This window comes from Myxocyprinus asiaticus, chromosome 39 (assembly GCF_019703515.2).
Source record: "Myxocyprinus asiaticus isolate MX2 ecotype Aquarium Trade chromosome 39, UBuf_Myxa_2, whole genome shotgun sequence".
Taxonomy (NCBI): domain Eukaryota; kingdom Metazoa; phylum Chordata; class Actinopteri; order Cypriniformes; family Catostomidae; genus Myxocyprinus; species Myxocyprinus asiaticus.
This window is the reverse complement of record NC_059382.1, coordinates 11,429,973-11,457,753: the sequence shown is the minus strand read 5'-3', so window position 1 is coordinate 11,457,753 and position 27,781 is coordinate 11,429,973. Positions and strand designations below refer to the sequence as shown.

Here is a 27,781-nt window from a genome sequence, read left to right as displayed (position 1 = left end):
AGAAATGTTGTGTTTTTTTCTCAGGAATCACTACGTGTTGATCAGGACAGACAACACAATGGTGATAGCCTGTATAAATCGGCAAGGGGGAGTTCGCTCGTGCCAGCTTCACAGTTTGGCAGAGAAACTGATTGTGTGGAGCAACGCAAACCTGTTGTCATTGCGAGCAAAGCATGTTCCAGGCGTAATGAACAGGGGAGCGGATTTGCTGTCCAGAGGGAATCCTCTGTACTGAGAATGGAGGCTTCACCCTCAAGTGACAAGCCTCATCTGGCAGAGATTTCGACAGGCAGCCTTAGATCTCTTCGCATTGCGGGAAATTTGCAATGTCCTCTGCTCTTCTCCCTGGTGGGTGACGATGCACTGTTGGGTGTGGATGTGCTAGCCCACTCGTGGTCTCACACATTACTGTATGCGTTTCCCCCATTGAGTCTGATCAGACTGACGCTATGGAGAGTGAGGGAGTTTGGTCATTCTCTTATTCTAATAGCTCCAAACTTGCCAGGGAGGCTGTGGATGGCAGAGATAGTGCACAATCACCCCTGGTCTCTATCGCTGCGCAGAGATCTTCTCTCTCAAGCACGTGGGGAAATCTTCCATCCCTCTCCTCAGAAACTGGCTCTCTGGGACTTGCCTGTGAGAGGCTGAATTTAAACAGCACCGGTTTGCCCCCAAGAGTGATTGAAACGATTCAGAGTGCAAGGGCAGCCTCAACGCATTCGTTATATGATCTCAAATGGGGAGTATTTGAATTATGGTGTGCAGACAGACATGTCATTCCATACTTGTGTTCAGTGACAGATGAATTGTGCTTTCTGCTAGACCTTTTAGATGAGGGTAGAGCCTTTTCTACATCATCAGCATATCAGCATGTCATGTGGGCATCGACTCTAGCAATATGGGCCAGCACCCACTGATTTGTCGTTTTATGAGAGGCCTCGGAGGTTACACCTGGTCTCTAGACCGGTTGTGCCAGCGTGGTCCTGAATGCGCTGTCTCAGCCCTTGTTTGAACTGCTAGAGAGTATTACATTAAAGCTTCTCTCTTTAAAGACAGCTTTGTTACTTGCTCTTACAACTGTTAAATGAGTAAGTGAATTGCATACTTTATCAGTTCATTCCTCATGTATGTGGTTCACTCAGGGAGGTTTACAAGTAACCCTTAGACCAAACCCAGCATTTGTGCTCAAGGTGAGTGACTCCTCGAGCACGTGCCTGTCACTAGACTTGTTGGCTTTTCACCCGCTACCTTTTTCCTCTGCAGAGGAGGAGAGTCTGCATTGTTTGTGCCCAGTACGTGCTTTGACGGCATATGTGCAAAAGACGAGAGCCTGAAGGGAGAGTAGTCAGCTCTTTATTTCATAGTCTGACTCTCTTAAGGGTAAACTTATTTCTCACCAGCGCCTCTCTCATTGGGCCTCTCTAATCGGCAACCTCTGGAGGGTCTATGGCCCTTTCCACTAGGGGTATGGCCACATCCTGTGTGCTGTTCAAGGGCATTTCAGTTCAAAATATTTGTGCTGTGGTGGCCTGGGTAGCTCAGCAAGTAAAGATGCTGACTACCACACCTGGAGTCGCAAGTTCGAATCCAGGGCATGCTGAGTGACTCCAGTCAGGCTTCCTAAGCAACCAATTGGCCCGGTTGCTAGGGTGGGTAGAGTCACGTTGGGTTAACCTCCTCATGGTTGCTATAATGTGGTTCTCGCTCTCGGTGGGGCGCATGGTGAATTGTGCGTGGATGTCGTGGAGAATAGCGTGAAGCCTCCACATGCACTAGGTCTCCACAGTAATGCACTCAACAAGCCACGTGATAAGATGCGTGGATTGACAATCTCAGACGCAGAGGCAACTGAGATCCATCCTCCGCCACCCAGATTGAGGCGAGTCACTACGCCACCATGAGGACCTAGAGCGCATTGGGAATTGGGCATGCCAAATTGGGGAGAAAAGGGGAGAAAATCCAGAAAAATCCAAAAAGATATTTGTGCTGTGGCAAGTTGGTCATCTCCCCACACATTTACCATGTACCATGGTAATACCATGTTTTATTTACATGTGCCATGGTTATACCAGATTTTTTTGTACATGTACCATGGAAATACCATGTTATTCTTGTACATATACCATGGTAATACCATATTTGTTGTACTTCTACCATGGTAATACCATTTTTTTTGTGCATGCATCATGGCAATATAATGTTTTTGTACTTCTACCATGGTAATACCATGTTTTTTGTGCAAGTACCATGGTAGTATGATGTTTTTGGACATGTACCATGGCAATACCATATTTTTTGTACTTCTACCATGGTAATACAATGTTTTTGGACATGAACCAGGATGATACCATTTTTTTTGTACAATGTTTTTGTACTTCTACCATGGTAATACCATGTTTTATGGTCATTTACTATGATTATATCATATTTTTGTACATTTACCACTAGCACCATGTTTAATTGTACTGCTACCAAGGTAATACTATGTTTTATTGTACATGTACCATGGTTATACCATATTTTTTGTACTTCTACCATGGTAATACCCTGTTTTTGGACATGTTCTTTGGTAATACCTTGTTATTTGTACTTCTGCCATGGTAATACTATGTTGTAAGGTCATTTACTATGATAATACCATATGTTTTGTACATTTACCACTAATACCATGTTTTATTGTACATGTACCATGGTAATACCATATTTTTTTACTTCTACCATGGTAATACGATGTTTTAAGGTCATTTACTTTGATAATACCATATTTTCTGTACATTTACCATTGATACCATGTTTTATTGTACATGTACCATGGTAATACCATATTTTTTTACTTCTACCATGTTAATACGATGTTTTAAGGTCATTTTCTATGATAATACCATATTTTTTGTACTTCTTCCATGGTAATACGATGTTTTTTTGGATGTTTTTGGACATATACTTTGGTAATACCATGTTATTTGTACTTCTGCCATGGTAATACTATGTTTTTTGGACATGTATCATGGCAATAAAAAATTTTTTGTACTTCTACAATGGTAATACCATTGTATTCTTTGAAAGTATTACTATCTTATGGTACAACCACTGTATTGATAAACATATGTGATATCAGGATGTGGTATTTTTATTTGCTTAGAAAGTCTCTTGTGTATTCTCCAGAATAAAAAACGTAGAGAGAGGAGAGATCTGCTGAGACTCCAGCTCCTCAGGATCTTTGAGCTGTTAGCGGATGCTGGTGTGATCAGTGACAGGTGAGAAGGGTATAATTATGGATTATGTTCCACCATCACCTATCATTATGAACTCTCAGGCTTAAAAAATATTAAACGATCCCTCTCTCTGTCTCTCAGCACTAATGGAGCTCTGGAACGGGATACTCTGGCCTTGGGCGCTCTCTTTCTTGAGTATGTGGATCTGACCCGGATGCTTCTGGAAGCTGAGAATGACAAAGACATGGAGATTCTCAAAGACATCCGAGCTCACTTCAGTGCCATGGTGGCCAACCTTATACAGTGCATCCCAGGTAAAGAAAAACCATAACAGATTTCACAATCTGAACATAAAGTTAAATTTTCATTTTGGCTGACATCACTAATCCCTCCTCATAGCCACCCTTTCCTTTTTGGTTTGCAGTGCACACTTTTCACAATCCAATCAATTCCTGATGAAGAAAGCCATGTCCCGCCATACATTTGTTTTAGTTGAATATCCTGTTTCCCTTGGAAATATGTCAGATAATGTAAAAAGCAAAATAGGTTATGGACTTCATTTAATCTTGATTTAGATGCATTTTTTTGTTTTGTTTTTTTTGTTTAGAAGTATATCATATTTGCAGTTGATATCTTTCTTTCCATGTATCATGGGCGGGTCAAATTTAAGTCAAATAGTGACTCACATTTATGTAATTCCTCCTCATTCATAAGTCACTACAATTCTCCAAAGACTTCATAATATTTACAGAACAGCAAGTTTGTTCATGAATAGTCATCATGTTATCCTTCCTGCTTTGAATATTTATTTCCCATATTTAAAGTCATGACATAATGCTGATTGCCACAAAGTTGCGTCTTGCTCTGGGAAATATTTCACATTTTCTTTGTTTAGGAAATAGAATTCATAGCTAGGTGACAGTGTATTTAGTCACAGGAGCCGACTCCTGACGTTGATCTTGATTCAGACTCTACCCAGTGGAGAAACTGCCTAAAATAGATGGAGATTAGATGAAGGGCCACTTCATTGGCATACGATGACTCATACAATATACGATTATTGCCCTATCCTCCCTCAAAAAGCTATAACAGTTAGAAATGTTTCAAATTTTAAGGAACTTTAAAAATATTTTTCATTTAAAGGGATAGTTCACCCAAAATTCTATAATCATTTACTCACCCTCATGTTGTTCCAAATCTGTTTGACTTTATTTCTTGTCCAAAACGATGGCTCAACCAATGGTGTGGGTCTGGGGGCAGAACAATCTCTTTTTATTATCAATGGCACAAAGGGGGAGTGTTCGAGAAGTCAATTTGAAAACCGTCTTTTTGCAAGTCTGTTTATTTACGCTAGTGGTTCTATATTTGAGACAGATGACATACTTCACATTTAAAGTATTCAAATGTCATGTTTTTTATTAATCCTCCTTATTATATTAACATCTAATCCATCTGTTTCTCTTCTCCCATCTCTTTTGTATTTGTGTCTTAGTGCATCATCGGCGTTTCTTTTTTCCTCAACAAAACCTTCGTCACCACCTCTTCATCCTCTTCAGCCAATGGGCTGGCCCCTTCAGTATCATGTTCACTCCCCTGGATCGCTATAGCGACCGGAACCATCAGATTACTAGATACCAGTATTGTGCCCTTAAGGTAGTACAGACTAAGTTTGTATAATTTTAAGTTAACTCTATATTCAATGGTGCCTCAATTCTATTTTGTTCATAAATAAAGAAAAGGTGATAATAATGTATTTTCTATCATTTTTACATTTCTGTATAATTTAACCCTTTCATGTACGAGCTACTAAATATAGATAAATATTTGTTTAGATGGTTGTTATTACTTAGAATTGCATACAAATTTTATGGAACTTTCATCAAGGATTCCATGCATGAAAGTGTTAATGTCTTTATGTTATTGACCATGTGTATATCCCATTCTGCACCTGAAAGTATGTGTTTGGAAAAATTAGCTTGGGAAAGACATCGACACGTCACTGTAAATCCCAATCTCTAATTTTAAATGTTGCTGCTGTTGCTAATTCAGACTGCACATACTTTATCTACCAAGGTCTACTCACAGCACACAGGGCTTAGGGAATGTTGTGGTAATTTACAGTGCAAGCCCTCAATGTGGACAGACATGCCAGAGAGACAAAAGTTTGTTCAATATGCGATGAATGAGTCCATCTCTGATGACAGTGCATGTGTCCTTTGTTTTGTCTGAGGGAACCTCGTACTCATAAGGTTAGCTTGGTGCAGATTGATGATGTGTAAAAACACATGTCAAGTCAGGTTTGTTCACATTGGAGGTTAGAATTTCTGGAAAAATTACACCCACCTCTTCACCCATTCACCTTATTGTTTGTGTGTACGTGTATCTTCTTGTGTTGCCTTACACACCCCTTCCCCTTAATGGAAAGGTGGGTATTGTAAAATGATCATTCACAATGTTGTAGCATTTGTAAAAGGTGTGTAATTTCAGAACCCTGGTGTCATTGAAGGATTAGCTTACCCAGAAATGAACATTGTCATCATACTGTATACTCACCCTCGTTCTGTTCCAAACCCAGATGACTTTCATTTTTCTGTGGTACACAAAAGGAGTCATTTTAAAAAATGAAACTTTTTTTTTTTTTTCAAAAGCGCCATAACATTTTCATAAAAGTGGTCCATACGACATATTCACTAAGACCTACAGAGCTGAAATATTTTTCTAAAAATCTTTGTTTGTGTTCTGCAGGAGAAAGAATGTCATATATATCTGGGATGTTTTTAATAAGTTGAATAACTTTAATTTTTCCGTGGAACACAAAAGAAGTCATTTAAAAAAATGAAACTTTTTTTTTTTTTTTTTTTCAAAAGCGCCAAAAAAGTTTCATAAAAGTGGTCCATACAACATATACACTAAGACCTACAGAGCTGAAATATTCTTCTAAAAAGCTTTGTTTGTGTTCTGCAGAAGAAAGAAAGTCATACATATCTGGGATGTTTTGAATACAGTAAGTTGTTATTCATTTGTCTACAAATCCAGTGAGGTGTTAACTGCCAAGACCAAATCATTGAGTCAGTGAGATGAACTCGAGGACCGGATCAGTGTCGTGATTTTAAATGAATAATTTAAGCAGATCAACCGATGCATTGAAAAGATCAGACTCAAAAGAACGATTCATTCTCATGAACTCTGAGTGAATTATGATATACATTTGGGTCTCTTATTTACACAAAGCTATCTTATGTCTTACGAAGACTTGTAATATTCTACACAAGTCATATGGACCACTTTTCTGATACTTTAAAACTGCATTTGCATCCTTCCTTTTTTAAGCTTGAAAGCCTCAGTGCAATTCTTCAAAATTTCTCCCTTTGTTTTCTATAGAAGAAAAAAAAGTAATATGGGGTTAGAACAACATTAGGAATTTGTCCATACCATAACTTTATAACATCAAAAATGCACAGAGCATGATATGAGCCCTCTTCTGTGTTTCTTTGAATTGTTTTTTGGAGGACACGATGGGACCTGAATTCCTCAAAACAGGAAATTCCAAGTAAAAAAAAAGCTTTGCATAAAATAATGTTGTTTTGTCTTTCTTTCACAGGCCATGTCGACTGTGCTTTGTTGTGGCCCTGTGTTCGACAGCGGAGGCCTCTCTCCTGATGGCTACCTCTATAAGTGGCTGGATAACATCCTTGCCTGCCAGGATCTGCGGGTATGAGGCCAAACACTCAACACTGTTCTGAAACAGGATGACCCACATACGTGTTCAATAGCTTCTTTGGTTTTGATAGTGCTAAACTAACACATCTATCTTTTAAATGAATCTCCAAGTGTGTCTTTTGACCCATAACAAATTTGCTCAGGGATGTTTTGTACCTTTTCATAAGATAAGCCACTTCTCTCTCAGATCTCTCTTTCTCTATTTTTCCCAGCTCATGAATGAGCAATGTGTTGTTTGCATCGTTCTGAACATGTTGAATTTTAAAGTGAAAGTATGGCTTTGTGCCCTGAAATATTATTTGTGGAGCTAAAACATGGCAATATATCAATACAGACAATGGCACAACTCACATTAAATGCTGTTTGTTATTCATCCAAGTTCAATATATATATATATATATATATATATATATATATATATATATATATATATATATATATATATATTGAAGCCCATGACTGCAACTACCAGATGCTCAACAACTGTAGTTTTACATGGTTTCTTGCTAGTCAAAGCTGGTCATTAGCTGGTCCAATCTGATTTAGGTGGTTGATCATCTGGACTACCAACTGGTGATGCTGATGTTGACTTGGTTGAACATCTTGGCTAAGCCGTTGGGGACCTGGTTAATCATGTTCCAAAGCACAGCTTTGACTGGTTGACAGCTTAAATAATATAACCTTGTATTACCTTTTTTCTCCACCCAATAAGATGATTTTGAATGACCAACCACTTCAGTATTTATGTTTCCACTGAACCAGGGTCAAAAATTAAGGAGGGGCTCAGGGGAAAAATGGCACCAAAAAAAAAAAAAGTCAAAATGATTTTTTTTTTATTTATTTTTTTTTAACATCTGCTATAGCTCTACATATTTTATTTTAGTCATATTTATAAATATTATAAGTATTGCATAAAGTATGAGTTGATGTTGATTGAATTCTTAGGGTAAAAGGTAATAAATTCTCAACCTTGAGAATTTGTATTAATTAATTGATTAAATTGTGGTATTTGACAAAGAGATGAGACAGTTTTTAAATGGTTAGGAAAAAATATGCCCTCAAAAAGTAAAAAAAAAAATGCCCCTGAAAATCAACTCCAGGGGGCAAGTATTGCCCCTTAATGTAAAAGTTAATTTTTGACACTACACTGAACTGATCCTATGTTCCTCGGTAGGTTCATCAGCTTGGCTGTGAGGTGGTGGTTCTTCTGCTAGAATTGAACCCAGATCAGGTGAATCTGTTCAACTGGGCTGTGGACCGATGTTACACTGGCTCTTGCCAGCTGGCCTCTGGTTGCTTCAAAGCCATTGCCACTGTCTGTGGTAGCAGGTAAGTTGAGGCCTGAAAACCTAGAGCAAATGTTGAATTTTTTCAGTTTACTGCATGTGTAAATATTGGCAGAGCATTCATTTTTCAAAGCTAGACAATGATTGCTTTTATATCAGTGATATCACATTATATTATATCCCATCCTATTACAGTATGCAATATCACATGAGCAAGACTGCTGTTGCACTGAATATAATTTTATCCCAGTGCATTACTAAATATCAGCACTTTAGAATGGCACCTGTACAACTAGTTTAGAGGTTAATTAAAACGTCCTGGTTACTTTCGTAACTTCCGTTCCCTGATGGAGGGAACGAGACGTTGTGTCGATGTAGTGAAACTAGTGGTCACTCTTGGGAGCCCCAAACACCTCTGCTTTTTTTAAAAAGGCCAATGGGAATTGGCGAGTGAAATTTGCATGTCACTCCCCCGGACATACGGGTATAAAAGGAGCTGGTATGCAACCACTCATTCAGGTTTTGTACTGAGGAGCCGAGACAAGGTCCCGGCCATTTCAGCGGGTAGTTCAGTGTTGTGGCAAGAGGGACACAACGTCTCGTTCCCTCCATCAGGGAACGGAGGTTACGAAAGTAACCAGGACATTCCCTATCTGTCACTCACTCGACGTTGTGTCGATGTAGTGACACTAGGGGTCCCTATACAAAATGCCACAACTAGCTGAACTGTGTTACGTGGACTGGTGGTGCGAGATGGGCAGACCGCTGTGTACCTCGTAGCCAGTGCACCAGGCCGTTACGTAACCTCCCCCAACACTCTCATGAGCGTCGAACGGTCCTTCGGGAACAAGTCGACTGCCCAAAAAATAGGGACAGGCTAGCCCAGCCATGGCCTCTTTTCCTCTTTTTTTCTCCCCAAAAAGAGTGGAATTTGTTAACCGACTGGGGGCCATAAATGTCCACGTCAGGGGGGTGTCACTCCCAAGGGGAAGACGCCACGGAGACCACACCCCACCCAGAGAAAGGGGGGGGGGGATTTTGAGTGGAAATACGTCACATGGTCTTACCGAGTCTTGTCGGAAGTATGTCATGTGGAGATGTCCCATGGTAGGTCCTACCGAGGGGGGAGGAGTTTCTACAAACATGGTGAGGGGCCTCTGCCCAAGGAAGACGCGGTTTACCGACAGGGAAACGATTTAGCGGAAGATATCACATGGGGTCAACTACGGGGAACCAGCACATGTGGAGCACCTACCTCAGTACAGGGCCTAATTAGCACACGTACTGGGCCGGCAGCGAGTTTCTTCGCAAACTCGTCTGCCACAGGGCTAAGGATGAATGTTATCCAGGGATCACAGCTTTTAAACACGACTGGGAGTCAAGAGCGCACATCCGGCCAGCTGTCCCGGAAGTTACCTGCTCATACCTGACAATACACGGGACGAAACCGGCTAAACCCGGAGATTATAGAACCTCGCAAAGGTGTTGGGTGTTGCCCAGCCCGCTTCTCTGCAGATGTCTGCCAAAGAGGCGCCACTGTTCAGGGCCCAGGTGGCCGCTACACTCCTAGTAGAGTGGGCTCGTAGCCCCACGGGGGGTGGCATGTCCTGAGCGTGATATGCCATCACGATGGCGTCAACGACCCAGTGGGCGATCCTCTGTTTGGAGACAGCGCTTCATTTCTGCTGTCCACCAAAGCAGACAAAGAGCTGCTCGGAGCTTCTAAAGCTCTGCGTGCGATCCAAATAGATGTGTAAAGCCGCACCGGACACAGCAACGCCAAGGTTGGGTCTGCCCCTTGGGGCAGCGCTTGCAGGTTCACCACCTGATCCCTAAAAGGGGTCATGGGAACCTTGGGCAGCCCATCTTGGAGGCGTGGGGACAAGGACAGGCCAAAGGGGACGACCTTGTACTGGTACGCCCGGCCCTCGAAAGCAAACCGCAGGAAGGGTCAGTGTCGAGGTAAGACCGAGACGTGGAAGTACGCATCCTTCATGTCTACCGCCGCAAACCAATCTTGATGCCGGACACTCGCTAAAATGCGTTTTTGCATCAGCATCTTGAACGGGAGTCTGTGCAAGGCCTGGTTCAGTACTCGCAGGTCCAAGATTGGCTGCAACCCACCGCCTTCGGTACAATCGTTCATCTCGGCCGGAGGGACAGGCTCTATCACACCCTTCCATAGAAGGGTAGCGATCTCCGTATGCAAGGTAGCGGCGTTCTCACCCTTCACCGAGGTGAAGCGGATGACGCTGAACCTGGGCGGGCGCCTGGCGAACTGAATTGCGTAGCCGAGTTGGACGGTCTGGGTCAGCCTTCACGACAGGTTGGAAAGCGCGAGCCACACGTCCAAACTCCGGGCGAACAGGCCAACCTGGGAGATGGGGGCGTCAAGAAACCGTGCCTTGTCAGCCTCTCTCATGTTGACAAGGTTGAGCCAAAGGTGGCATTCCTGGACCACCAAGGTGGACATCGCCTGCCCGGAGAGCGAGGTTGGTCACCAAACGCAGTTCCTACATCAATCCCGGTTCAGAACTACCCTCGTGCAACTCTTTTAGCGCCTTGGCTTGGTGTACCTGCAGGAGAGCCATGGCGTGCAGGGTGGAGGCAGCTTGTCCAGTGGCACCACAGGCCCAAGCTGTCAGAGACGACTTAAACCTACAGGCCCTGGACTGGAGCTTCTCCACATGGGGGATCACCGAATACACCTTGACAACCCCACCATCTAGGGTAGTAAGAGCGGGGGAGCTGAAAGATCGGGACCGGGTAGTAACAGGTGCCCCCCACGATTTTGTCAGCTCCTCATGCACTTCCGGGAAGAAAGGAACCGGGGCGGGGCACGGCCGTGAGCGGTGCTCTGGGCCCAGGAACCAATCATCGAACCGCGAGGGTTCTGGGGAGAGTGGAGGGTTCCACTCCAGCCCGACGCTCGCGGCTGCCCGGGAAAGCATGTCCGTCATCTCCGCGTCGGCCTGAGACTGGGCGACCACACCCGAAGTGGGAAGCCCAGCCGAAGCCTCCGTGTCAGAGTGGACGAGCCCACTCTCCGATGCTGCGCTCGATAGCTCATCGTCTTCCCAGGCCCCGAATAAGAGGTTGAACTCACCCTGAGACGAGCCGGCGGTCTCATCCGAGAGCCCAACTGGGGCAAGCGAGCGTGCTGAGGAATGGGAGGTCCGTGGGGGGTTACCCGGCGGAGGTGGTCCCATTGAAGTCCCCAAATCACCCCCAGTGCTAACCAATGCGGCCTCATACCCGTAGAAGGACCGAGGCGGGGAGCTGCTGGGGTGGCTTGCTTTCTTACGAAGGCAAGCCGCAACCGCAACGTTGCCATGGTCATGTTCTCGCAATGAGGACAAGACCCATCCACGAATGAAGTCTCTGCGTGGGCAGCGCCTAGACACGTAAGACAGCGATCGTGGCCATCAGAAGCGGAGAGATAATAACCGCAACCAGGAATAACATACAAACGGAAAGGCATCTTTAAAAAGACGTTCTGTGTGTCCCGCTCTTTTAGAATTGAAAATATACTCTTTTTTTAGAATATACTCTTTTTTTTGTTCTGCCAAAGCGCCCAGGGGCGTTCTCTGCACTCCACGGGTGCAGAGGGGGAGAAGCCACTGAAATGTGCTGTAAAATCCAGCAGTTTGAGGTGATCGGTAGGGAGAAATTTAATTCAGTGCACTGAATGCAACCGCTCGGCTCCGAAGAGAAAATCTGAATGAGTGGTTGCATACCAGCTCCTTTTATACCCGTATGTCCGGGGGAGTGGCATGCAAATTCCACTCGCCAATTCCCATTGGCCTTTTTTCAAAAAGCAGAGGTTTTTGGGGCTCCCAAGAGTGACCCCTAGTGTCACTACATCGACACAATGTCCAGTGAGTGACAGATAGGGAACTCTTTGAAGTTTTGTCAATGCTCATCAATCAGTTACCTTGGCTACCACATTATAATTGTTATTAAAAGAGCCACTTTATACTGTATCTGTTTAGGCTTCAACAAAGGGTTTTCCTTGCCAGATTTCCTACAGTGAATAAACACTATGTTCAATGGAGCTTTGGCTGTGTTTACCAGCAGTCGTTCTCATAAATTGTTTACACATACAGTACATAACAGAAGCCCCAAAATCACACTAAGTCAAAATACTGTCGTTGACATTCTGTATGTGTCACTCCAGTGTATATAATCTTTTTTTTTTCCTTCAGAAACTACTCCAGTGATATTGTGACTCTTCTGAACCTTGTTCTCTTCAAAGCGTCTGATGCAAACAGAGAGATCTATGAGATTGCAATGCAATTAATGCAGGTGTGAAAGGGAACGTTCTCTGCCAAAAGAGTGTCGCAATAATAGAAAGTGTCCTGTCCTGGATTCAATCGTGTTTGTGTGGTAATCTGTTTGTTCTGGTTGTATAGATTCTGGAGGCCAAGCTGTCTGTGTATTCTAAGAGGATTTTGAAACAGAAAAGTGGTGGTATTCTTTATGGAACACACGGGCCTCTTCCTCCCCTCTACAGTCTTTCTGTAACCCAGCTCTCCAAACAGCTTGCCAGGATGTACCCTGAACTCACACTGCCCCTCTTCTCGGGTATAAAAATAAGAGACAGAGATTGCATGTTAATGCCACTATCTCCTTTGTAGCTGTAGGTGTCCCTGTCAGAAAAAAAGAAGAAAAAAAAAGAAAAGCTAAACAAAATATTTTTATTTTATGAAATATGATCTTTGAGGTGAAATGTGATATTTCTGTGCCACTAGCATCATCTAACAGAATTTGAAATATAATGACTGTTTTCAAACAGGTTTCCCAAACACTCCCCTCACTCTGCCATTGTTTGAAAAACCAATAATCCCACCCCAAACTCAAGCCACTTTAAACTTTCAAACCCTTTGGTATACTTGCCCTATAGACTTCCAATATAAGTGCATTAATGTATACACATTTGTTTTTACATAAAAACAGACAAACCAGAATTTTTTGAGGATGTATGTGTCAAAGAAGCTCTCTCTTTTTTTGTAGAGGTGAGCCAGAGGTTCCCCACCACCCATCCAAACGGGCGTCAGGTCATGCTGACCTACCTGCTCCCCTGGCTCAGTAACATTGAGCTGGTGGATGGAGGCCTGCTACTCATGGTCTCCAGTCCCAGCAGCTCTGTGAACAACAAGAAGAGTAACATTCACAACACCTCACCACCTCACTTGCTCCATGGCACAGGTTGGGGCTCACTCCAAGCCTCCTACCTGGTCCTAAACAACCTCATGTTCATGACCGCAAAGGTGTGATGTTGCATAATGGCAATTTTATTCTTTGCCAAATCCTTTTGCCATAAAAGAGATGGAAATCAGTATAATATGTGGTATTATGTCTCCATTTGTGCATCAGTATGGAGATGATGTCCCAGGTGCAGAAATGGAGAACGCCTGGAATGCTTTGGTCAGTAATGACCGGTGGAGTAATAACCTGCGGACCACCCTACAGTTCCTCATCAGTTTATGTGGGGTCAGTAGCGACACCGCTCTCCTTCCTCATGTGAGTGAAACCTTTTATTCGATTATATCAATAGGCTTGATGGTTCTTCATTTGTTTGCATTTTTATGTGACACTGACCTCCATAAAAGCTCTTTGGCCAGTACAAAAACTGCAGAACAACCATTAATGTTGTATGTTTTGATATGGAAAGAAGTTGTGTTATGAATAGTTGTCGAAACAGTATGGGTTTTTCAGCAGCCAGAATTGTTGCAGATGGCTGATATAATGCCGATATACAGTATACACAAAATACAAAAGCAAATGAGATGTACACAAAATTGCTGAAATTAAAGAACATTTTACACAATAATAATGCAAACTTTATGGGAAAAAATGGTAATAGAAAATGTTTATTATTTGAGATCCCTTTTATTATATTAATATTAAATAATAATTAAAGGAATAGTTCACCCAAAAATGAAAATTCTCTCATCATTTAGTCACCCTTATGCTATCCCAGACGTGTATGACTTTTTTTCATCTGCTGAACTCAAATTAAGATTTGTAGAAGAAGTTCTCAGCTCTTTTGGTCCAAAATTTTGGAAACATTTTGAAGCTCCAAAAATCAAGTAAATCAGCATAAAAGTAATCCATATGACTCCAGTAGTTAAATCAATGTCTTCAGAAGCGATATGATAGGTGTGGATGAGAAGCAGATCAATATTTAAGTCCTTTTTACTATAAATTCTTCTCCCTGCTTAGTCAGTCTCCACTTTAACTTTCACATTCTACTTCTTGTGTTTTTGGTGAATCACTTTCTTCATGCACATCAATCCCTACTGGGCAGGGAGAAGAATTTCTAGCAAAAAAAGCCAGTTGACTATGACTAGTATTGTTCTGTTTCTCACCCACACCTATCATATCGCTTCTGAAGATATGGATTAAAACACTGGATTTGTATGGATTACTTTTATGATGCCTTTATGTGCTTTTTGGAATGCCATTAATTTTGGCACCCATTCACTTGCAGTGTATGGACCTACAGAGCTGAAATATTCTTCTAAAAATCATTATTTGTGTTAAGCAGAGGAAATAAAGTCATACACATCTGGAATGGCATGAGGGTGAGTAAATGATGAGAAAACTTAAATTTTTGGGTGAATTACTCCTTTAATATTTGTTTTCCATGGACCGAAATGGATTAAATGTGGAGCAAATTGAGACTGTTGCTAAAGTCTTCTGCTTCTCAGATTTTTCTATTGAAAAAGACTCTAGTAATCTAGTATGAAATATAGCTCAATGAACTCCATTAAGTTTCCTGAGGTATGAAAGAGAAACCTGTAAACAATAAAATTGTCCTCTGTGTGTTAACAATGCTGTCGGTAGATTTGAAACTGACATAAAGGAAAACTAACAAATATGTTTATTGGACAAGCAATCAGCTATATCAGCCGATATGATAAGCTCAACAAGGACAAATATCGTCTGATTTATCGGCATGGCCGATATATCGGTCTATTACTCATTGTTTGACTCAGATCAGGTCATATGGTCAAATAATTGTCTATTGTAGTTTGATTTTCTGGCAGTGGACTAAGGGTTCCTTCTGTTCATTCTTAGATTAAGAAGGTGGTCATCTACTTGTGCCGCAACAACACCATTCAAACCATGGAGGAGCTGCTGTATGAACTTCAGCAGACAGACCCCGTTAACCCTGTTGTGGTGCATTGTGACAATCCTCCATTCTACCGCTTCTCAGCCACAAGCAAAATTACCACCACTACCTCAGGTACTATTACAATAACACATAGAAATAGATGTTTGGAGAAGTGATAACCAGAATAATCTCAAATTGGTGTTAACAATATTTTCCAATATGATAGGTGAATTATTTGTGTTAAATAGGTCTGACACTACAAATGTCTATATAAATAAACATGTATTTAAAGGTCCACCTTCCAGTAGCAAAACAGTGGTATCTGGCCAAGAAAACATCTCTGACGCAGCTGAAACGGCAGTTATAAAAGACAGTGATGACAGGTATATCACAAAAACCATACAGTTTACATACTGGATGTGTTCTGCTGTTGATAAATACTCTTTATGAGTGGCATTTTACTTCCTTAATCATGTTTGATTACAGTTTGTCCCACATTGTAATTTTGTTGACAATTAGTTGTATCAGGGTGCTTTTTTTGAAATTGTCCAGTCAAATTAACATATTAAATTGTGATTCTGTCAACTTGCACTCTAGTTGAATTAACAAGTGTATTTGTCATCTCAATGCGCTTAACAAAGTTGTCTAAACAAACAAAGATTTGCTAGCTTCCAGCATGCATTGCAGCATGAATACAAATGAGGTTAGTTTTGTAGTTTTTTTTATTTTATTTTTTTATTTGCTATTTGCAGACTTTATTTGTGCTGCTGCTGCTGTTGTTTTTGTCATCACTGGTGATTAATAGTTGTGTTGTGATGTTAAGAGATCATCTTTTACTTAATGATGTTTGTTGAGTATCACTATTACTGAGGTTTGTGTGTCAAGTGTTGACATCTATGTACCTCCTAATCAAACTGTTATTCTTGTAGCCTCTGCCACTCAAGAAAAGATCCTCCAGCAATTCAAAACTTGCAGGATTTACTTGACAATTAAAGTTAGGTTCAATGAACACTAACTTTCAGTGGCAGGCCTTAAAATTCCATAAACGAAAGTGAAGTTGTTATAACTACATCCAATTTAAGTTTAGCTAACTAAACTAAAGCTTTCACAACTACATTTAAATTTGTGAGATAAACTTGTCCAGTTAAGTCGGTTAAATTTAAAAAAGCCCGTGCAAAAAGGCACTAAATATGAGTTAAATCAACAAAAAATGTTTACAGTGCATCACAATTATTGCAATAATTACAAATACTTTATTCAAAGAGACTTACAGTACATTTACTTCTAGGACAATGCAAGGACAAATTCTTTTTTATAATATTGGAAGTTTATAGATAACACAGTGTGAGGTTTGAACCTATAGCCTTCCAGTTGCCAACTCAGATCTTTAGCCACTAGACAGTGCCTACACAATTTCAGCTGGTATGTTTGTTAACCTGTTATATTCAGTACATGCCTCAGACAAAACTCAAACAAAAGCTGAACAGTTTGTCTGCATTTTTTCTGTCTGCCACCCCCAAAGGCTAAACAGCATCCTACGAGCTCATAACCGCTTGGAATCTCGATACAGCAGCAGTTCTGGAGGATCCTACGATGAGGAAAAGAGTGAGTGAAGTTTACATCTCGACACTGTCCCTCAGGCTCAATGGAGGGGCCAAAGAACTTTTACGCATTTCAGGAATGATTGATATTTACTTATGAGTAAAAGTGAAATTGATTGTCTTGTTCCCCCTCTGGCTGTCATAGGAGTCGAGTCAGTCCTGGCCAGAGGGTGTTAAAAGAATGGGTTGCTTAAATATTTTTTAATTCTGTGACCATTTACTCACCTTCTTGTTGTTCCAAACCCATATGACATTCTAACCTCAGTCACCATTCACTCTCATTGGATCTTTTTTCTGTACAGTGGCAGTGAATTGTGACTGAGACTTGAAAGAATTGTAAGTGCTTAGACAGTCTTGTTTCTTCTTTGAATTTGAGATATTTCTGATAGCTTTCTCTAGTAATACATTTCAACTTAACCATGCTTGGAACAGCATCGTTTAAATGATTTGCTTTAGTTTTGTACATGCATTTAATATGCATGAATGCAGTTAAGGATTTTGTCTGTCTACATTCCACTCATTCTTTAATGCTGGATTCCAGATCCATTAAAAGGCCCACAGATAGAGGGCATACCTTTAAGGAATGGCGTGTTGTTGTGACTGTTGTTGTTGTACAGGTGAGCCCGTCCCACCATATGCCATGTGGCTGATGAGCGTGCTGGAGTCCAATCAGCCGCTTCCTCTTCCAATGCCAGTTAATGGAGGGTGCTGGGCTCCACTTGTCGACTATCTACCTGAAACTGTCACTCCAAGAGGACCCTTGCACAGGTTAGGACTGCTCTGGAGTTTGATCATACATGCTCTTTAAGAAGAATTGTGATACCTGTTTGTGATGTTCGGAATCACAATTATATCTGAGAAGGCTCCTATAAAAACATACTTTAAGATGTCTTCATACTTTCACAACTCAAAATTTCCTCCTCACTGCAAAAAGAGCATTTTTTGAAACCAAGCTGCCAAAATAACCCATTCTCTACTTTCTCCTCATTGTGATGTCACATTGGGGTAGACATTTGCATCTGAATGCCTTCACAACAGCAGATTAAAGCCTACTTTACCTTATCACTTCCTTAGCCCCACCCAGTAGCAATGAGCAGTGAGATGACAAGGAGAGAGCAGGTCAGTCAAGAGCCAAGAGCAAATCATAACAGTGGGCATCTACTGCCAAAGAAGAAGGATCACTAAAACCAAGCGTTTCTGACAAAGAGTCAGAATGAGTGAGAAAAATGATCATATTTTTTAAAATATATGACTTATAACTAATATTATAAGTGAACCTCAAGGAACATTTTGAAAAAATAAAAAAGGCATGTCATGACCCCTTTCAATATGCAGAGACAATTATAAGCAAGCCATTCTTGAAAACAGTTAACACTGTCTTTGTTTTGAACCACCCGTCTCAAGAGAGACAATAACATTGATTCGACCAATGGCGTGAGTTGGGGGTGGGACTTTCTGTTGGTTTGATCAATGACAGATGAGGGGTGTTTTCAGAAAGCTTTTTTGAAAACAATGTTTATTTTCACAATTCCATTTGGTGGCACTAGTGTCGCAGAAATTACTTAAGCTTTAAGTCTGTATTTCTTGTATGGCATAAGAACAAATTATTTTAAAGGGAACATATCATGGAAAACAGGACTTTCTTTGCTCTTTTAAAATAATACATTTGAGTTTAATACACACTCTAACGTACAATCCATTTGCAGACAAATCTGCAAAAACACTGTTTTTTTTTTTGTGTAAGAAAGTGGAGTTAAAGGGATAGTTCACCCAAAAATGAAAATTCTCCCATCATTTACTCACCCTCAAACCATCCCAAATGTGTATGACTTTCTTTCTTCTGCAGAACACAAACAAAGATTTTTAGAACAATATCTCAGCTCTGTAGGTGCATACAATGCAAGTCAACATGGTCCAAATCTTTTGAAGCTTGAAAAAGCACATAAAGGCAGCAAAAAAAGAATCCATATGACTCCAGTTGTTAAATCTATGTCTTCAGAAGCGATATGATAGGCGTGACCCGTGGGTGAGAAACAGACCAATATTTAAGTAACTTTTTCCTATAAATTCTCCTCTCTGCCCAGTAGGTGGTGATATGCACGAAGAATGTGAATCGCCAAAAATAAAAGAAGAATTCCTAGGAGAGAAGAGCGCTTAGTAGGACTGTTTGAAAGTGGAGGTTTATAGTAAAAAAAAAAAAAAAAAGGTTTTAAATATTGATCTGTTTCTCACCTATCAAATCTGCATTACATCTCCTTTTCTGTTCCATAGAAGAAAGAAAGTTATACATGTTTAGAACAACATGACGTTGAGTAAAAGATAACAAAATTCTTATTTTTGGGTGAACTATCCTTTTAAGTTACACAAATGACTCTTCATGTTATATAGCAATAATTTATTCAGATTTATATTAGAATTTTACAAGACCATCTGGGCATCTTTAGAATTGCATATTGCTGGCTTTTAAAGCACTGTAACTTGACTCGATTCAGTTTAATCTCTCATCATAAGACACGATTCTTGTCAGTCCCATAGCTTACGTAATCTTACAGTCTTAAAGATCATCACACTGCAATTATCAGGAAAATACAGTAGATGCTCAGAAGCTGCAATGCTGTCGTCACAATCTCTTTGACCCGATAAAGGGGTTCTTTTCAAAATCGACTCAGAAAGCTTTGTTTAGAACTATGAAAACAATCCATATTGTCACCATAATGACAAAACCAACATACTTCCTTTAAGAAAAGTGAACTGAAGATATTCTGTTCCTTTGGAAAGGTCATTTCTGGTATCTGTTTTGTTCGTGTTCATGTGCCTCACCCGAAAGACCAGTCCTGTGTTTTTCGTCTGGTGCAGGTGTAACATTGCAGTGATCTTCATGACAGAGCTGGTGGTGGATCACAGTGTAAAGGAGGACTGGGCCATACACCTCCCTCTTCTGCTTCATGCCTGTTTCCTGGGTCAGTAGAACCTCTTTGCTGTGTTCTCATCACAATTTGAGGCAGTTTATCAGGGATTTGACCCTGAGTCAGATGTACTCATAAGAAAGTGCTGCTATTAATGTAGTACTTGGTATTTTAATCCAAAATGGATTTGCTTTTGCTATATCCTTTTTTCAAATCACCTCTCATTTAAACCATTGCATGCCTGTGTCTTATGACAATAACTATGTGGCTTGCTATGAGAAGAACGCTGTCAGTGAAATTATTTTACAGTCCTGTAGCTGCTATCTCCTGAACATTCTGCATGGTCTGACCTTATCTTTATTAGAAATATGTGGCGTATGTGTATTCCTGTGGATTTGACTACACCATATCAAGTTTAGGTGATGGCAGATTCGCAAGGGTGTTATGTGAGGACCTCAGTTAAACAAATATCCCCTCCATATTCCCATTTGTGTATATAAACAGTAGCGTGGGGGAAATCAAATGTAAAAGTTTAAGAATCTGCCATTGATAAACCCATATTGATCGACCACTAATCTAACAATTGGGTGGGTTGTACCCCCCTCAATTTCTTTTTGGGTTATGCCTCTGCTAGACACACATAAATTATTTAAATATTTATGTTAAGAATTTTAACTTTAGGTATATGTCTATTTTTTTAGCTATGGACCACTACTGTCTGGAGGTGTTTGAGCACTGTAAGAGGCTCCTCTTGCATCTTCTCATCACTCTGTCATGCAACAACAATTTCAGCCTCATCGCCTCTGTCCTGCTAAACACCAGAGATGTCACCAGCAACAAGAGTCTGACTTTTAAACCCACCTACCAACCAGAGTTCTTCTACACAGGTTGTGCTTTTCTCATTCTCTAATTTTTGTTTTTATTTTTTACAAATTACCAGGTTCATACAGAATCTGCACCTACAGAACTAGGCAGATTTTGGCAGAATTTTAGATCATGTTTAAATCTATTTAGCAGAATTCTGCATTTTCTGCATTTACTCACCCTCATGCCATCCCAGATGTGTATGACTTTCTTTCTTCTGCAGAACACAATCAAAGATTTTGAGAAGAATATCTCAGCTATGTATGTCCAAACAATGCAAGTGAATGGTGACCAGAATTTTGAAGCTCTGAAAAAGCACATAAAGGCATCATATAAGTAATCTAGTGGTTTAATCAATATCTCCTGAAGCAATCCAATTGGTTTTGGGTGAGAACAGACCAAAATGTAACTCCTTTTTCACTGTACATTTTGCCATTGCAATCTCTAGGCATGTTCATGATTTCAAGCTTTATTACATTTCCTAGGACCTGACACATGCACAGAGCGTTATATGGCACTAGGAAGTGTAATCAAGCTTGAAATAAAAAAAAGGAGTTAGATTTTGTCTGTTCTCACCAAAAACTGATTGGATTGCTTTAGAAGAAATTGATTAAACCACTGGAGTCTTATGGATTACTTTTATGCTGCCTTTATGTGCTTTTTGCTTCAAAATTTTGTTCACCATTCTCTTGCATTGAATGGATCTACAGAGCTGAAATATTCTTCTAAAAATCTTTGTGTTCTGCAGAAGAAAGAAAGTCATACACATCTGGGACGGTATGAGGGTGAGTAAATGATGAGAGAATTTTCATTTTTGGGTGAACTATCCTTTTAATTAATCGCCCTTAGTGGAGATTCAACCTACGGTATAACATTTTGGTCAGTCTAAGTCTTTTATACACTTTGCCTCACCACTGAAACTGAGAATCTGAAATCATTTTATATGTACAGTTAGACTTGTACAGTGTATTTTGCCATTTAAAGGGTTATGTTAATGTATGGATCAGCAGTTTCCCTAATTATTTGTCAATAAAGCCCTAAAAGTGCTTACTCTGGTATATTGTCAATCTGCATGAACTCTGAAATAGAATTTTATTAACCTTTGAACTAGAAATTATAATCAGTTATGAATATGTAATAATCCTCTGACACTCTATGTAGCTCTACCTTTTATGAAATATTGTGAAGCCCTGCCTTCAATAGGACAATTTTCTGTAACGCTATGATAATCTTATGAAATTTAGCTGCTTTTACGAAATTATGTTCATTGCACCCCCCATGTATGAACACACATTGACTATGGTATTTGACACATAGCTTTGGGGAGTACAGTCATGTTGAAATCCTGCGGAGGGGTGGAGGGGTAGAATTCTTATCTGTAAAAAAAACAAACTTTGAAAGTGCAGCCAAAAACAATTATACATTCACAAAGCATCTACATGTCTGATTAGAGCATTCCTTTGCACTGTTTTTATCTTCTTACTCTAAAGGGGCCGATCTATCGGGCCGAGGGGAGACTTGTTTGCTGGTTAAGTATGTCTAGGCAAAGTCAGAATAATACTGATAAGATGTCATTCACCAGCTCCTCTCATAACAGTATAAATATTGTTCTTTATTGGTCTTGATTTTACCCATTTTGGAATGTTATCACCTCCTGTTGTCTTTTTGTTTGTCTTGTCCTAATATTTCAGAGGATGCAGCAATCATGTTGCTTTTCTTTGCATCAAATCCTCTATGCTTTTCAGTGTGCTAAAACACTCAGAACACCTTAGCAATTGGATAGCAATGCCCTGGCAAACACCCACAACATCCTAGCATTGTGACGGCAACTTTGCACTATCAAGCACCACTCACTCATCTTCAGAACATACAGTATATATATATATAAATAATAATAATAATTCAAGCGTGTTCCTCCAGAACCGCTTTAACTCGCCCTGTATGTTGTGTTCAGGTGGTGTGGACTTCCTGCGGAATGGCCAGGCGTCTCCGGTGCCGGATTCTGGCCTCAGTTCATCCTCTACCTCCTCGAGTCTGAGTCTTGGAGGCAGCAGTTCCAACCTTCCTCACTTGGCCCAGGAAGAGGTGGAGCAGCTGGAGAGCAGCACTGAAGATGATGAGAAGAGCAGCAAACTTATTGAGTTTCTCACTACCAGGTATACAGATCTACACAAGAACATTAATTATATAATAGATAAGTCCTTTAATGTTATATAAAATCCAAATAAAAGAACAAAAATTAGGTATTTAACTATTAAATAATTATTAATCAGAGCTAAATAGACTATGTTGGGCTGTTCTTATTTTTATCATGTGCAAAGGCTTCTTTGTTACTTGTAAGTGAACTAAGTAGCTTCTGTAACTATGCTGTAACTCAAATGCAAGGTTATTTCATATGAATATTCCAGAGCTTGTCAGGAACTGATTCAGGAAATGACACGTCTTACATCTGGCATCACTCCAGATATTACAGACTTGTATGTTCCATTTCTTCAGTCTACAGTAGAGCAGCTCCCACGGTGCTGGTGTTTAGAGGGATTCTAGTTTTGGTTCTCTATGTTCACACTGCAGACAATTCCGAAATGTTTCTTAAATCCAGTCATCATCAATGCTGTTATTTGCATGTGATCAAATTGGATCTGTGTGTTATTTGCTGTATAGTAATTTTCTGGCATCTTCTTTGGGTTGGTTTGCTAAAGTAATAATGAAGGTATTTGTAAACTAACAAGTGACTGTCTTCTACAAAAACTTTATCAGACTACATAAAAATAGTTCTGTTTAAACTGAATTTGGAAAATTTGTATTTGAGCTGCCATTGTGAACAACCTTTTTTCATTTTCTTTCTCTTGTATATTAATCCATATGGGTTTTAAATCTCTGAAAGGTTTCTTTTATTGTGCTGGTTCTAACTGCTGTCTGATTATTTAGTTTATTTTGTTTTGATTCAGATAAATAAGCTGATACTAAGATCAAATCCAGGATTTTATTTGTACAAGAAAAGACACTTTTATTTGGGGACTGCAAAATGGAATATTGTGGTCTACTGTACCATCTAGTGGTATACTTCTGTTAATGCAACCAAAGTTTAATTTAAAAAAGTTTTGGACACAAGCATGCAAGTTAAAGGCACCCAAAAATGGACATTTTGAAACTTTGAAGCTCCAAAAAGCACATAAATGCATCATAAAAGTAATCCTTACTCCAGTCTCCAGTGGTTTAATTCATGTCTTCTGAAGGGATCCAGTCGTTTTTGGATGAGAACAGACCAAAATATAGCCAAACTATAACTCTATATTCTTCTAAAAGTCTTTGTCTGTGGTCTGTGTTCTGTGTTGGCTTGAGGGAGAGTAAATGATGAGAAAATTTTAATTTTTGGGTGAACCATTCCTTTAATACCAAACACATGACAGTGCTGTCAAGGTGGAAGTAACCTTTCCAATAAATGTATGTTTATGAATTTTTACTGGATATACAATGAATCATTGTCATTTATATGATCATATGTATGTTTTTTTTGGTTTATCTAGGCCTTTTGGACCATTATGGAGCCATGAAGACATCACTCCTAAGAATCCACACTCAAAGAGCACTGAGCACCTCACCAACTTATTGCGACATGTTGTGTCTGTGTTCAAAGAGTCCAAATCAGGCAAGTCCCAACATAAACTTACACCATGTTGTATGTTAAGATTGCAACTTGCAACAATTTGTAAGAAACAATTTACGTGTCCCTGTAAACGTGCTGGTTTTGTATGTGTTCAGATCTTCGTCTTGAGCAGCAGCTGAGTGATGTAGCATTACAGATGGCTCTATGCAGCTCCTCCAGGCATTATGCTGGACGCTCCTTCCAGGTTTTTAGAGCCCTACGGCAGCCTCTCTCAGCACTGGCTGTGTCTGACCTGCTTTCTCGCTTGGTGGAAGTGGTTGGTGAGCACGGAGAGGAGGTGCAGGTGAGATTTGGCGCTGATGCATTGAGCATAATGGCCTATTTCTGAATAACATCTTATATCTGATAAGACTCAGAATGTGTCCTCTCCACAGGGTTATGTGATGGAGCTTCTCCTCACTGTTGAGTCTGTGGTGGATCACCTGGCTGAGTGCCTGAAGAACAATGACTTCTTTGTCATACTAAGGTAATTTCTTGCCATACAACATGGAGTCTTTAAACTTGAACATTAAAAGTCCAAAACGCTTTGCTCCTTCTTGGTCATCATTTTGTTGTTCTCGCAGGGCATCTTCACCCGATCTCCCATCCAGTGGCAAGTTAACACTAAACCATAAGAGTACTAGTCAACTGGAATTGATCCCAGGATCAGGCACAGCCTCTGAGCGAATCCGCCACCAACGTAGCTACTCCGTACCCAAGCGCTTTGTCGAGGCTGAGCGTTCCTCTGAGGTTCCCCGGAGTGCCACCCTGGACCGCATCCATGCTTACACCCACCATCATCAGAACAATCTCTCCAAGCTCTGTTCTCAGTCTTCCTCTTCCTCCAGAGACAACGTGGTCTCCACTGACCCAGCCAACGTCAACCACCCTCACAACCTACTGGCCACCATCTTCTGGGCGGCAGTGTCACTTATGGAGTCAGACTTTGAGTTTGAGTACCAGATGTCCCTCAGGTTGTTAGGCAAGCTGCTAGGCCACATTTCTTTGGATAAGCAGGAATACAAAGAGAAGCTGGAAAAGATCCAGATCCAGCTCAAATGGAAGGAGTTCTCGGGGCTTCAGCAGCTGCTCTTGAAGGGCTTTACCTCCGCCAACACCACAGAACTCACCTTGGAGCTTTTCAGCCAGCTCACGTCTGTGTCACGCCTACCAGTGGTGGACACGACACAAGCTATAGGTTGGGTATCTTTATGCTGTTAAAGACTATTATGCTCCTGCCACTTTTTGTCTATTTTTAGAAACTTTTTAAGATATTTTGCATTGTGACATTATTTTCATGACTATTGCATGTAAGCACACTAGCCCCACCCCAAATTATTACCGTATTGCTAAAAAAAAGTATTGTTCTCATTACATGTAATAAAAAAATTATGCTAAATTATTTAAATTGTAAAACATATAGACATCATGGTAGTACATTTGTACTGCCTTAAAAATTAAAAAAGAAAGTAAAAATTACTGTACTGTAGTAAAGAGAATTTAATGAGAATCACCACTGAGAATAGAGGGGTTTTCAAAACTCACAAGTAAAATATTATGACGAATGTATGTAACTTTGGGGGCAAATGTGCTTGATTGTCGTGAAAACCGTCACATTGCAAAAATCATAATGTTTCTAAAATAGACTTAATTTTCCTCATGCAAAATATACTTTCATGTTTTTGTCACATGATTGTTGGGGTGAAATGTGACCTGGACATTTTTCATGAGATTCACCCTTTTATACCTCACTCTATCAAATATTCATGATATGCCATTATTTTAAGTTGGATTAGGCAAGTAAATCTGCTCTGTTCCCCTGCAGGTTTTCCATTGAATGTGCTCTGCCTCATCCCCCACCTGGTGCTCCACTTTGACTCGCCCACCCAATTCTGTAAGGTCGTGGCCGAGAGAATTTCCCAGGTCTGTCTCTGTTACTCTCACTGTAACCTTACACCCATTATATCTGCTCTGTTCAACAATGAGTGAACACCTACAGCACTTTATTTCTGAATATCAGACATTTTGATTGGCAGGTTTGCCTTGAGGAAAACAACTCTAAGTTGTCCAACCTTGCTCATGTGATGACACTGTACAAAACACACTCCTATACACGAGACTGCTTCTCCTGGGTCAACGTGGTGTGCCGCTACCTGCATGAAGCCTTCAGTGACAGCACACTTAACATGGTTACATATATGACTGAGGTGGGCAGAAATGGCAGACAAACTGTCATTATTTGAGGATTGTTTTATTGTGTACCAGAATAAAAGGACTAGTTTACCAAAAAATTACTATTTTGTCATCATTTATGCACCCTTATGTTGTTGCAAACTTGATTGACTTGCTTGAGGAACATAAAAAAATGAGAGTGACAGCCTCAGTCACCATTCACTTTTATTGTATCTTTCATTTTTTGTGTGAATGTGAATGGTGACTGAGGCTGTCATCTCTTTTTGTGTTCCATGTAAGACAGAAAGTCATACTGGTCTGAAATGACATAAGGCTGAGTAAATGATGACAAATTCATTTTTAGGTAATCTGTACCTTGAAAGGTCATTCATACACATCAGCACTTGAAACATCTGTATATGTAAAGTAAACTTTTTAGAAAAATGTCATATACAATACACTCGCTTTATGTTAGGGCAACTTTTATCTCTAATACTTTGTGTTTTGTAAACAGTTGTTGGAGAAAGGACTACCCAGCATGCAACAAACTCTTCTCCAGATTATCTACAGTCTACTGAGTCACATGGACTTGAGTGGCATTCACGCTAAACCCTTCAACATGGAGGTTCTTACAACCATAGAGAAGTTTGTTCAGGTGTGACTACTGTATATAATGATTACATACAAGCAGTAAATGTACAGTTACGTTTACATGTAATAAGTTGCAACCTTCAGGTATGCTGGTAGAATTTGTTTCCTCGTTCGTTCCCCACCATGCCATCTTGCTAAAGGAATAGTGAATGAATATGAAAATATGAATGTAAATCCTTTACCCTCCCTCATGTCAAAACCCAACTTTTTTTTTCTTTCATTGAACACAAATCAAGATACTTTGCAGAATGTCCTGATTGCTTTTTTCATAATGGGGACTAGAGCTGTCAAACTACAAAAAATTACAAAAAAGCAGCACAAAACTACAAAGCATTGCAGTCCATATGACTTGCTGATTTCCAAGTTTTTGAAGCCATATGATAGCTATTTGAAAGACCAACATTTTATTTCTAAAACACTTATATATCTCTATAGCACAGACTTATTTGCACTGAGATTTTAGAGCTACAACAGATGGGGAGATTTTCAAAAAAGCACTCTGGACATTCTGCTAGATATTTTAGTTTGTGTTCCACAGAAGAAAGAAAGTGATACTGGTTTGGAACAACAAGGTTATGAGTAAATGATGACAGACTGTTC

General features: G+C 40.2%; 1 protein-coding gene across 2 annotated transcripts in view; it reads left to right on the top strand.

The window, feature by feature from the left end:
* frya (furry homolog a (Drosophila)) overlaps positions 1-27,781 on the top strand; it is a 96,764-nt gene that overhangs the window by 49,248 nt on the left and 19,735 nt on the right. For both annotated transcript variants that reach the window (XM_051678448.1, XM_051678447.1), the window contains exons 25-47: positions 3,166-3,257; positions 3,357-3,529; positions 4,708-4,868; positions 6,817-6,927; positions 8,110-8,264; positions 12,427-12,526; positions 12,634-12,805; positions 13,235-13,491; positions 13,598-13,744; positions 15,305-15,473; positions 15,634-15,724; positions 16,864-16,946; positions 17,560-17,710; positions 19,799-19,902; positions 20,550-20,735; positions 22,667-22,868; positions 24,240-24,361; positions 24,475-24,662; positions 24,754-24,845; positions 24,943-25,556; positions 26,184-26,281; positions 26,395-26,565; positions 27,045-27,185. In XM_051678448.1, coding sequence (XP_051534408.1) covers positions 3,166-3,257; positions 3,357-3,529; positions 4,708-4,868; positions 6,817-6,927; positions 8,110-8,264; positions 12,427-12,526; positions 12,634-12,805; positions 13,235-13,491; positions 13,598-13,744; positions 15,305-15,473; positions 15,634-15,724; positions 16,864-16,946; positions 17,560-17,710; positions 19,799-19,902; positions 20,550-20,735; positions 22,667-22,868; positions 24,240-24,361; positions 24,475-24,662; positions 24,754-24,845; positions 24,943-25,556; positions 26,184-26,281; positions 26,395-26,565; positions 27,045-27,185 — 3,780 coding nt within the window. The remainder of the gene's footprint in view (positions 1-3,165; positions 3,258-3,356; positions 3,530-4,707; positions 4,869-6,816; positions 6,928-8,109; positions 8,265-12,426; positions 12,527-12,633; positions 12,806-13,234; positions 13,492-13,597; positions 13,745-15,304; positions 15,474-15,633; positions 15,725-16,863; positions 16,947-17,559; positions 17,711-19,798; positions 19,903-20,549; positions 20,736-22,666; positions 22,869-24,239; positions 24,362-24,474; positions 24,663-24,753; positions 24,846-24,942; positions 25,557-26,183; positions 26,282-26,394; positions 26,566-27,044; positions 27,186-27,781) is intronic.